Genomic DNA, 13,589 nt, shown 5'->3' on the forward strand with positions numbered 1-13,589 from the left:
TAGGGGGTTCAAATTTTTATTTCTCTGATATGTGCATTTCAAGACGTTTGAAGGCCAAAAAAAGGATAAGAAATAGCCTTAAAACCATGTCAGCGGACAGTAGATTATTTGTCAATACCTGCTCTCACTTCTTATCCATCACTCTTTCTTTTTCTCTCAGTCTCCTGATCTTGCCTTCCCCTCCTAAAGCTGAGCTTTTTTAATTTACTTAAGGCTACAAATTGTACTATATTAATTCTCAATATGTATACATTCATTATTAATCTTGTGCCTGACAAGGAAAACGGCTTTTCCCCTCACAATGACAGTAAACTATAGCCATTACGAGTCACGTTACATAGGCCTATTTTCAGTTCAAAATGGCGAAATTAGACAAAAGTATATTCGTGTGCCTGATTATTTTTGTCATTCGTTTAACATTTATGAACTAAAAAAACTGTCAAATATGAAATGTTTAGTTTAGCAACTTACATCTCGCACTTGACTGTACACTGAAGCGTCGAGTGAGTCTAAAATTCGCGCTCAGCTTCTGTGAGCATAAAGCCCGCCTCCTTTGATTTCATTGGCCATCTCAAATATTCTGACATTGACGAGCAGTGACAGACCAATGAGGCTCAGATGAACACACACGCGCGCGCGCACACACACACACACACCCTGTCCTGTGTCCTCTGTTTCTGACGTGCGCTCTGCTCGGCGCCGCTGCGGATTGAAGATGAACAACGTGCTGAATCTGATTATAACAAGTAATTTAAATAAATTATCAGGGAAGAAAAATCTGAGGGGGCACGTGCCCCCTCACTTTGAATGGGCATGACGCCACTGTGTCTGACAACTTCCAATGGCATCTCTATGTCTCCTGACATTATTCATCGTGACAGTTTGACTGCTATATTATATTATATTATATTATATATTAAATGATATTATATTATATTATATTATATTCAGACCTGCAAACTCCTCAGAGTAAAAAAGGTGACAGTGTGGGGTGCTAGGGTGTGGTTACAGTTACATGGTTACAGTTACATGTTGTTCTGGATGAACACTATACTGTATATATAATTATCATAGGATTGGCAAAGGAGAAAAAAGGCAGTAAAATATAAATGAACCATGATGAGCAATACATTTGTTACTGTATTTATTATTCTTTGTTAATAAAAATACAGCTGTTCGTTGTTTGTTCATATATTACTTCACAGTGCATTAGGCTAACTAATGTTAACAAATAGAACTTTTAATTGTAATAAGGCTACTAGTAAATAGTGAAATTAACATTACCAAAGATTAATAAATGCTATTTATTTATAAAGATTAAGAAGTGCAGTTTATGAATAGTTAATATTAACTAGTTTGTTGTTATCGATTTGTTATACACCGATTCAGATCTCTTTTGAAGAGACAGATGTTGGACAGATCAGTTATTTTAACCATTCATAAAAGTAAATCGGTTCAAATGAGTCATTAGTTCGCGAATCGGACGTGCCATTAGCTGACACACACGGCACGCGTTGTGTGATTATCCCAGCAGATAAGGACATCGCACAAGATTTGTCTCAACTCTCAACACAGAAAACATTTAATCACTGGATAGGTTTTTTGTTTATTGAAAATGTGGTTTATGTCAGCTGAATGTGCGGAACGCTTTTCAGGGAGGATAGGGCAATTTTAGTAGGCTGCAATTCACACCCAGCGGTAATTCAGGAAAAAAAAATCTCCACGTGAAACTTTGGTCTTTTGATCTTTTACTATCGTGTCACTTCTCAATCGATTTTGATTAATATGCGCGATAGAGGGAGAGCAAGGCAGTTTGAATACAGTGAGAGTGAGAGTGAGAGTGCGCGCGCGCGACCGGCTCTCTCTCTCTCTCTCTCTCTCTCTCTCTCTCTCTCTATATATATATATATATATATATATGCTCGACTTCTTTCAGCGCCCTGTCACGAGCGTAGCATAATAACAAAGCGGTAGCTAGCGTTAATTGAATCAAGCAAACAACTAGCTGTTGTTTTTGCTCCAAAAAAGCTTGATTTACCTCGAATTTCACATAAGATTCCTTCACGTTATGAGTTTCCATCAGACTCGCGTGGTAGCTAGGTGTCTCATCCAATGGCGATTCTGACGCAAGTGCTAAGATTCCGATTGGCCAAGAGAAAAAGTACTAAGATTCCGATTGGCCCAGAGAAATGTCAATTATAAGAATTATCCAATAATGTTTCACAATTCTAGCCTGCGTGCAGATTAAGGGCAGCCTTTTTTTTTAGGTAATATGTAATGTATGTAATATGTTAGCCCTAATCCTAACCATCATAGAACCTCAAAAGTGACTTGGAAAAGCCACTTTTTGACACATGAGAGACTCGACTCTAACTATTTTTAAATCAGCAATTTTGCTATTGAATAAAATTAAATTGGTCAGAGCTGTGGTGCAGTGGTCTCTCACCCAACTTTCTTGTCTATACATTCCAATAAAACAAAGAAAAGTATACATTTGCTTACAGTGCCCTCCAAAAGTTTAAAGTGCCCTAGCAAAATGAAGTTTAGGACAACAACATTTTTTTGGTGTAACTGCATTAAAGTAACTTGCGATTGAGACCAGTAATGTTCCCTTAGACATGTTCCCTTAGCAAATAACTGGAATAAAATAACTAAGTTGAAGCAATAAAACTAAAACTGAAAGAAATAGCAATTAAAAACTAAAAAAATACTACAAGTCCACATACTGTAAGAGTAAAACTTAAACTAAAATTAAAATGAAAACTGAAAATATTAAAATAAATTCTACAGCCAAAATATGAATAAATACTACAAAAGAATATAAATAATACTAAAATAGCAATAATTGAAAGCTAATTAAAGTTAGTGCACAACAGACCAATTAGAACAGTTTAGTGGTGGTTTCAAATCTTTTGTATTATTATTTACTATTTAATAAAATGTTTCCATTTGAGTTGTACCTTGTCAATGCAGCCATCACAAAATAGTAAAGATTCATGCTGATTTTGCCCAAAACCCCACTTTGCCTAGGGCATTTCCAAACTTTAGTCAGGCATTACTGTATATATGTTGCCGCCAGGGCCGCATTAAGAGCTCACTGGGCCCCGGGGCTATGAGTTACTGCAGGGCCCCCCAACCACCACTTTAGGTCACCAACTACATGAGCTAAATGTTATATCATTATACAAGTCATTTTATCTATCTATGATATAGCCAACTTCACAGTCAAGTTATATTTTTATTATATAAAAATTTAATGCCACTAAAATGTCATAATTCTTGTGACCAATTTCAATATCACAATAAATAATAGTAGTTTAAGAAAATAATCTCAAGCTTACTGATGACAAGAGTCCCAGATAACAATAGAACAAAGGCACATAAGAAATCGACCTAGCCTACTTGAAAAACGTAAAGCACTGAATATTATATTGTAAAAAGTTATCAAATATACAATACATAGTTTTTACTATAAATTCAACACTCATTGTTATTTATTTTACAAAAGTGATTCAGTCAAGAGCAGTAAATTACTTTCTTTCTTATGTTTGATTAACATTATTGACACAAATGGCGACAGCAGCTTTATTAGCAGCTACTGTCACTTTAAGACCTCAGGGTCGGAACTCAAAGTGCGCTGCGGCTGTGCAAAACCGTCTCAAGTTCACCATGGTCTCAAAACGAGCATTTACTAAATGAATTCTCTCCCGCTGCTTACTGTGCCTGAGAAGTTTAAAATAATTTGTATCTAAACCACAATTAAAAACGCGTTTAAATTATTAACTTACATCATGATGGCGCAGCAAAATTAACATATTTCTACCGGATATATTATCGCCACGCCAGCCCTTTAGGCGAATATAGAGTTTGATCAAACACAAAAAGCAATATCCATCAAGTTAATAATCAAACTTACCGAAAATTGGTGGGGTCGATGATGTCTTAAGAATAGTCTAATGAAGTGAAGAGTGGAGGCCATTGATAGGTTGATGCGTAGGCTATATTCTAATCAGGCTCAGGCAGCCATCATCTGATAGGCCTACGTACAGCAGCAGGTCGATTGTTCACGCGTTAAATATAGAATAAATATATTTGATTGGTAGATCAAATTAAAACGTGACGTTTCAATTTACCATGCCCTGCTGCCCACGGGGGTTTGATTGACAGGCGAACTGGCCAATCATAACGCCGAATACGCAATTTTGTCCGACAACCAAGCTGTCAGTATATTAACGTCGGTGGACTTGAACGTGAAAAACGGTATTGTTTAAATTACTTAAATGACAATATTTGAAAGTTGAGACTTTGTTTCATATCAACAGTCTGAGCCCTCTCTTGTATGTAGTCACTCAGTGTAACGTTAGTCTTTGCCCCGCGATGTATTTTTCACTGCGTGAGAACATGATGTGCGTGACTCTTGAGAGCCGCCTGGCTTGTCACACAGTAACTAAAAAAGGCGGGTCTTTGCGAACGGTCACTATAATATTAATGATAATGATTCCATGATAATGCATGGAATATACGGCAAAGCCCCACTAAATAACAGGGCCAATTTGTGGGGGGCGTGGTATGGCTTTGGAAATCCGATTGCTAGTAGTAGTCAATCTGCACCACAGCCAATCACGGGCCCCCTCCTTGCTCGGGCCCCGGGGCTTTAGCCCCGCCTAGCCCTATTGTTAATGCGGCCGTGGTTGCCGCAGTGTATTATGGCAGAGCGTAATAAGGACAGATGTGAGACCGATGAGCAATAGATTGTCATCATACAAAGTAGCAATACAGATGGATGTGCACTTCTAAGTAGACCAGTGCTTAAAAGAACACACTTTGCGACACCTGGACTGTGATTGTTTCATAGTCTACCGTTCAAAGCCTTGAGTAGGGCAATAGCCTTCAGGATCTGAGGCTGAACGGATTCCTGTTAAGGAGTATCAAATCTTCAAAGGCACTAATAAGCCCATTACCTCCCGCACATGTGTCCACGGGTGCTCGGCAAAGGATGGCCGCATAGGCAGAATGATGGATTCTCAGGCTCTACGGGGCGGCTGGTAGAGTCAGCACATCTTCACTCCAATACACATCTCTGCTTCCTCAGGCTCATGTCCCACACTGCTAACTACAACACACGGCTAGCTTACATTCCAGCCCTACACAGCAAAATAAATAAATAAGTGTTACTTCTAAAAAATAAAAACCCTCTGGGGAAAAAGCATCCAGCTCCACCATGAAGATTTGGACATAATGAAAAGTTGGAGCAAAGTTCAGGTTTGTCTGATTTTCTCCTACACATATCTTTGAGCCTGCAGATTCAATATGGAAGTCACAGCTAGGATTTAAAGTAGAGTTTAAAAGCAGAGTGTAAAACCGAGGGCTTAGCACCAGAAAGTGAAAAATGAAGCCCTTCAGACATTCAGAAGAGTGCAATGGGGCCATGTCGCAGGCGAAACGTGAATTCCTATTGGTGGTGCATTGATGAAGAATCAGTGCAGTCGGTAAGCCACTGGAGATCTCTCACTGCTCGTATATGTGCGGAAGCGTAAGCGCCATCAGAGCTGTTGAAATGGATGACAAAGCTGGAGGGTTTTATGCACGAGTGGGTGTTAAGAAAGTTCTGGATTACTTCTTGCATTGTATTATTGTTTCTGCATTACATTGCACGCCCGTGGCACTGTTTGTACAGCTGCATCAGAAAGAAATAAAAACAGAGAGAACGAAAGCATGAGAGAGGCAAGAGAAAATGGCTGCCATTAGTTACAGTGCATATTAACTCTCCATAAATGAGGAAATAAGACCCAATGATTATCTGTTAGTCTACATTTTGGCAAGTTCGAGAATTCAGAGTTAATGAAACAAGACTCCAAGTGTGAGAGAATGATGGATATATAGTGAGAAAAAGCCAGAAGATGAAGAAGTGATTTTAGTCTACCAAAATGAGCAGAGGAGGATTGAGAAAAAAATAAAAAAAATAGGCAGGGGGAAGAAAGCGTGATATGTTGAAGGAAGACGCTGTATCCGCCCCAAGCGCAGCCATCTGTGTATGGATGTGTGAGGCTGGGAGCTCCACACCTGTGAGGGACTACTGGGAAACGGGAGTCTTCTCCAGTCCAGAAGCCACCTGGGCAGCAAAACAGGTGCTCGACCCAGACAATTAAACTATTACATAAACACAGGTCAACCAATCATAGGAGATTAAGAAACAATGACAGTAGCTCAACTCTTCTTTCTGACTTATTTTTCTGATTGTGCAAAATAAAAATAAAAAATTTTCTGAATGTACAAAACATCCTTGACTAAACTGTCTAAAATTAAGCATTATTGGAAAAGAATATTCTAGGTTCAGTACAAATTAGGCTAAGTTGACAGGATTTGATATATCTGTAATAAGGCTGATTAAATAATTTTGGCTTTTCCTTTTTAGATGATTTAAAAGCAGAAATGTCTGTGAAGCTTAAAATAATAATTTATAAAGGCACTTACATTTACTTAAGTATGCCATTATGTGGTCATGGTGACAAGGGTTTTTTTTTTCTCCTCACACTAAAGCCGCGTTTCCATTACCCTTCAAATTGCGCAAAATTGAAATTGCGAATTGAAAATACGCACAATGGAAACCCGTCAATTTCCCAAACTCCCGTTTATCGCAAAAAAAGTTTTTACGCTCGCATGAGGTGGTTTTTCAGGCAATTCGAAAAAAGGAATATTTCGCAAAATTGCAATGGAAACAGTTTTTGCGCATTTACAGTCACCTGACTTAGAAGGCGCGGTGTCTTTGGACAAAGTACGAGACAGAGTTCTTTATTAAATTCATAAAAGAACAAAGAATTACAGGAATACTTGATTCTAAACCTCAAAGAAATGCCACAATCAAGACCTCGGAGCAGAAATGAGGGAGAAACACAGAGAAACACCGCATATGTGCCATTCACAGTATAAGGGTCTTTCCTTGCTTGGATAACACGCCACGTCTCCTTCCATTAATAATAATAATGTCTAGTGCGGTGGCTCTGATATATATAAACCTACCAACGTCCTTTGCCATGATTTTTGGAATGACTTATCACGAGAGGAAAAAATTACGTTTTGGTCGCATTACATCGGTTAATGGAAACGCTGTCATTTCACTATAGTTTTTTATCGATATTTAGAAAAAATCACAAAAGTTTTGCGCAAATCTGCAATGTGTCTTGTGGCTATTATAAAGAAACAGAGTATTGCAATGTTAACACATTTGGTCCCATTCACTTCCATTGTAAGTGTCTCACTGTAACTCACTTTTTTTTTTTTTTTAAGAAAAGGAGGGACAAAGTGGAACTTTTTGTAATCAATTGTATTTTTAAATAACTGTATGCCACAAATGTTGTCAATTGATTTTAACTTGTATTGAACCCAGAATGTTTCTTTAAGTTCGAATAGTCAATGATAGAAATGTCAAAGAATTTTGAGAGATTATAACAGCTATTCAATACATTTGCAAAGCAACAGACTGGAATTATTAATATTCCATTACATGTACAACTCATTTAAATAAACGTGTGAAAAGCCTACCCTTTTGCATCCATGAGTAAACAGTTATCAGCCCAGTTTCTGCACCCTGAGTGCACTGTTTGATTATTATAGAATAGAACATGCTGCAGGAATCATGACTTAAAAGGAATTCACACTCTTGCATATTTCTTGCAAACATATTTTTTGCAAAGGACAGAGATTTGACTCATGAGTAATTGCACCATGGCAAAGTGAAGGAATTTGGGGTCATTTTCATCCCATTAATTTCTCATTCAGCATGTACTTTGGCTTTATGTCCAAACATTTCAAACTTCCACATAGTCCAGTTCAAAGAAAAAAAAAAGACCAGTGGTTTCGGAAGAAGTGAGTTTGGTCTCACAGGAATTAAACTTCAAGCAGACACCTTAACTTTCTCTCATCTGTGTGGGATGAAGCAAGTCTAGCCATTCTTTGATTTCTTCATCCAAAGAAAATACTTTTACAGTTTGTAACACACTAACTAAAATCTTCTTTAGATGTCTCTTCCAAATCGAATAATAAAAACTGCACACGAAACTGTCCACTTATACAAACAGTGGTGCATTATGTCTCTGTCCTGTCTACATAAACCCAGAAAACTGTACAGGTTATATTACCATGCTGTATTCATCACACGGGTGGATATTGTATTTGTGATCCGAAATAATTAGCTCGACTCATAATAATTGTAACGCAAGCAAGCCGGTGAGAAGCTTGAGTATTCCCTGTGTTGCTAAAAGAAAAAATGGATTGACTGAGGTAAAAGGAGAACGACATCAGCAAGGTGAGCATCTCCATGCAGCACGTCACCCCAGGGTGCTTCACTCTGAGCAAGACCTGACCTTCAGTGGGTGGGTGAGACACCGCTCTGTGCCCCTTTCTGATTGGGAACTCACAAGTTCAGCCATTTGCAAATGCCCGGAGGGTGGTTCTGGCCTCGGCGGCCCCTCAGCGCAAACTGCCCTTTTACCAAGAGGATGTGCTGACGCCACTCGTCTTCAGCCAGCAAGTTTGATCTTTACAAACAACCTGTCCTCATGGGGTGATGAAGTGTGGGCTTCTCGAAGAATAACGCTATGTATCCATTTCCCATGATTAATGACTAACGGCGGAGTAAATAATTGGATGCACGGGCCCCAGTGCCGCACTGTGATGATCTGATAAAGACAACAGAACGAGCTGCCATCCCTTCATTTAATTAGGGCAATAACAAGAGATTAGCTTGAGGCACTGTGTTCTACAACTCACATTCTAGATTATGTGTTCGGTGACAGGAAAACAATAGCAAAACCATTCCAGTGTTTGTGTTCCTTTGACTCACAGCACTGTACCGTCACCTGGGGAGAGGGGCAGGGGCGTCTATTAATTGCTTTCCAGTGCAAAACCCATCTGTTGAGAGGAGTAGCGGTGGGTAATGCCATCGGATCAAATGGCGGTTCCACACGGGTCCTTCTCCCACTGCGCAACGGTGGATCTAAAGAGATCGTCTGCCTGCCAATTGTGTGATGACCACTTTATATGCTGCACTCATTGATTCACATTAAGAGCCATCTCTCAGACAGTGCTCTGGTAAATTATTGAGAGAGTCTGCTGTCACAGTGTTCCTCTGCGCTACTGGGACCAAATTAAATTTGAAAATCCCATCCACGAGAGGAGAGGTGAGACTTTGTGGGAGAGTAGGCTGGGGGAACCGAGACGGGCCTTATTATGAGTGAATGAGAGAGGCTAATATATATATATATATTTTTTTTTTTATCAAATTAAATTAAATAAAAGCTTCACAGAAATAGATAATGGGAGGCTAAAAAAATATTTTAAGTACGACATTAGGCATGATCAGAGCACATTAAAAACAAGCAGGCACCGTCAAAATACGCACTTTGGTGGTGGGACTTGAAAGCAAAGGCGTCTGGTCTTGTAGTGGTGGTTGGTGTGCTTATTAACGTTTCAGAGAATGGCTGGCTGTCTGAAGTGTTAAAAAAAGGATTTCCTATCTATTAGAGCTTAGTAGACAGAGAGGAGGAGATGACGAGGCCAGGCTCAAAGTGACTGGTGAATACACTCATTTAGCCGGCTATGCTATCGGCTATGCTCATTTAACCAGAATTGGGGATCCATACGGACCGAAGGTTAAAAGACAGATTTCCAATTAGCACTCCCAATTAGCACTCCTAAAGAAATCCTCCAAGATTGCTACATGCAGACAGGAAAATTAGGTTTAACTTTTCATTTCACAGTGAAAGGGTTGTCGGAGGAGGCTAAAATGAGTGTTGGTGTTTCAGGTTCCTCATCAGAATCGGGTTGAGGAAAGAGAGACTGGAATGTTAGTGTGGGAGGAATGACTGACTGACTGACCTGACTGGGTTGCTGGTCAAGGACACACGCAGGGACTCCAGGCAGATGAGCAGTTTGTCTTCGGAGATGCCCGAGCGCAGCTCATGCACGTACTCTTGTGACGATAGCGTAGACTCGTGCTTGCTGTTCCTCAGTCCACCCTGTGGGAACGAGACACATTAAGGGATCAGCCACTGCACCGCTGCACTTTACACCCAGTTAGGCCTGTCACATGTTAATTACAACATCTGTATTAGACTTGATCATCACTGGAGTTCATGAAGCTTACTAAGAACGAACGATCTCTCTGCTTCTACTTGCAAACTTATTAAAGAGAAAGAAAAAAAAATATTTATACTGACAGTAAATGAGCAAAAGCATAGGATTTTTTCTGAAGTGAGTCCATTCTCATCATCTGACAACAGGCAGAAAATAGTAGGAGGGGGAAGTAGTTACCAACACCCGATTTGTGGATGAGGCTGCACCCCTGTGCTGCCAGCTGTATCCCAGTCTCCAGCAGGTGAGAATGATTACTAACACTCCATAACTGCAGACTCACTTCCTCCCTAAATCAGCAGACTGCCCACCCACAGCACTGACTGACACAGAGCTACCAGCTAGACTAGTCAGCAGGAGCTGCCTCATGCTAATTCTACAGTAGACAGAGTAATGGGAAAAGCTCCCACACACAAAATAAAAACAACAGCATAAAAGTGCTGATTAAAATATTATATTTTGGAGCTGATATAGAGAGAAACTTTTGTTGAGCTTCAGGCATTCATTGACTACGTTCACACAGTTGCAGCAGAATACAGCTGCCGGTCATGTTCAGGGAACTAAATATGGTTCACTTCATATAAGTTCATACACAGTTCTTTTAGAATACTAGCCTTATAAAACGTCCCATAATAATTAATTGGAATTAACTGCATTTGTGAAATGTGCTCATGACATGGTAAAAATGGACCAGTGGATATAATTTGCACATAGGCTAAATTAATTGTGACACTGCAAGGCATTTTTTGATTATATTTTGATTAAGAGATGTAAAACTGCAGACGCTGTGTCCAATCAAAGATTAAGCATATTACACTGAAAAGAGAAAAGCCTAATTTGAAAATGATATTATTAGTGTAAGTGAACACATCTGTTCCTAAATATCCAAAGCATTCCTTATAGTAATGTGACCTCTTTAATTACTATTCACATTACAATAACCTGAATCAATATGTAAATGAAACGAAAGTAATGGGTAACATTAAAACAAAAACATAAAATTAAAAATAAAATTAAAACAAATAATCATAAAATTAATTAAACAATAAAATAAAATAATTTTGATAAATATTATATTTATTATGTAGTTGACATTACTCAACATTATTAGGAGAAGAAAATGGCTAGTTATTCTCACCAAAAAGGTTATTCTCGTATTTGATCCACTCATCATGTATGTTGCTGTATTCACAGGACAATTTTGTGTAAACAAACTCTCTCATTCACTGCAGTAATACATGCTCTACCCACAATCCCTCACTTATGAGAGGTATACAGACAGTAAACATACACATGCTACTTTTTTTTTTTTACATCCTTTACTTTGTGATTAAACTGTTCGCTTTACACAAAAAAGTGCCTTTAAACAAACACAGGTGTATAAAATAAAACATTATGAACAGGTAACAGATCAAATACTAAAAACAAATCAATTTAGTGAGTGATGGGAACTCTTGCCATCCCGTTCTACCTATATAACCAGGCCTAGGTGGATTTATTTATGACGTCCGTGCATACAAAAATCAATTTCTGTGCAAGCTGCCAAGTTCGTGGTTTTTTGTGACTACTTTCTTTACTCTCATGTGTTAGACAGACGGAGTGAAGATTGTCAATCTGTTACCTGCACTGCACCCCTTGGGCAAAAGAATTGAAAGCGTGCCACACTACTGCTTTCCACTTTTTTATACAGCACATCATTCTTATTCTTGTCATTTTACTTAGGTTTATTTTATTTTTATATATTTTTATTTTTTCACAGTTGTGTTCTCTCTTATCCAAGTCATCCATGTGTTTCTTTTTCTTTTGTAGCTGATGTTTTCCATCTGTATGTTCTGAAAACAACAACCTGCCAAACGAGGCAGAGGAAAAAGAAGAGGGCGACGGAGCGCAGGGTGGGCTGTCAAAGTCACCCATGTAGACGGAGGGATGAATTAATGCAGACAGAGAAGTATGTAGGGTAGTATGGAGCGAGTATTAGAGGTTTCTTCCCTGGTACGAATGCGCTTTAATGTCGTCGTCCCAGGATGTGGCTTCCCCAGCAGGCAAGCTGCACTAATAGGCAGTCTTGGAGGAATAAACAGGGCATCTTTGTGAAGAGTCCCATTTCTGCTCTGTTGAGGCGCAGTGAAGAAACTTCGACACGGGCAGCAGCGCTGGTTTATATAGCAACAGGAAAATAAATGAGCCATTACTATAGGCAAGTAGGGGGTTGCGATGGGGAGACAATGTAAGTGTCGAGTCTGCAGAACGAGTAAACATGGCAGACAGCGCAGTGATTTACTCGGGAGCGATCAGCAGGTGTTAGTATAGCTTGTTTTCATATGACGTCACGCCACTGCGTTGCCATGGCACGAAATGCAAATGGAGGGCAGGAAGTGATTTGCTGTATTTAGAAAGCACTATAACAAACTCAAAATGCCTATGTTTTGCGTCGTTTGTGGTTACTTAATTCGATCAAACCACAAGGAATTTTTATCGTGTACCAAAAGTTGTTGTTCATAAGGGGGGAAAATGCAAGAAATTGACCGAAAAACTCGGAGGAGCCGAATGGGAAAATGCCCGTGTGTGCAGTGATCACTTCGTCAAAGGTGAGTTAATACAACTTAAGTGGCTATGTTTGAGTAACGTGTAACGTTTCCGAACTTTGTAAAGTCAAAGAATGTCTGTAAGACGAGGTAGTTGCTGATATCTACCGCCTCGATGGCAGGAAAATCTTCCAATTTAGTTGAAAAATCGCTCCTCTTCATAACGTAAGGATCACGTCCAACACATGTTTGATTTTTTGTTTATATCTTTCTCTTGTAATAGCGTGTAAAGTAGTACAGTACGGACTTTCCTCCATCTCGTCCATTGCGCTCTTCACTCCCTGCCCTCCATCTGAATTTAGCGCGTCATCATAATCACGTGACTGAAACCCAGCTATTAGGTTTTTAAAGCAGTTGGGTGGGCGGTGGTTTAGAACGACATGACGGGTTGTTGCAATAAAAATGACCTTGATGTTGACTGGCAGCTGTGAATCTGCACTGACCTTGTGTATCCTGGTACCATCATTTGTGTGAATAAGATGTTCAATAAGAAGCCGTACGCTGCAGAGTGCTTGCATGCCTTTTTAAAAGAAGTGAGATCTAACTCACTAAACTCATGCGAAATCAGTCCATTTTAGGCTCTCTTTCTCGGAGGATAAGAATGACTCTTTTTTTTTCGCAAACACATCTGAGACACTCAGGTTGAAGCGATTCAGCTTTCTTCTCAGGCAGGTCCTCATGCTTGAATTTGTCTTGATCTGGATCCAACTAAAGATCACTCAGTTCATCTGCCTCTATAGTTCAGATGAGGGAAACCGAGGGACCAGATATGACTGGTGTGCTTATACCTGTCTGATAGAAGTAATGGGGTGTGTGCGAGAGAGGTTATTACTTCCCTCATTACTGTCTCTAGTAACTGTACTTGCCCCTGGC

General features: G+C 39.4%; 1 protein-coding gene across 1 annotated transcript in view; it reads right to left on the minus strand.

Moving 5' to 3' along the window:
• diaph2 (diaphanous-related formin 2) overlaps positions 1–13,589 on the minus strand; it is a 559,427-nt gene that overhangs the window by 375,414 nt on the left and 170,424 nt on the right. Inside the window, exon 7 of the mRNA XM_056270265.1 lies at positions 9,877–10,016. Coding sequence (XP_056126240.1) covers positions 9,877–10,016 — 140 coding nt within the window. The remainder of the gene's footprint in view (positions 1–9,876; positions 10,017–13,589) is intronic.

Source organism: Rhinichthys klamathensis, unplaced genomic scaffold, assembly GCF_029890125.1.
Source record: "Rhinichthys klamathensis goyatoka isolate OS25496 unplaced genomic scaffold, OSU_Roscu_1.1 h1tg000301l_1, whole genome shotgun sequence".
NCBI lineage: Eukaryota > Metazoa > Chordata > Actinopteri > Cypriniformes > Leuciscidae > Rhinichthys > Rhinichthys klamathensis.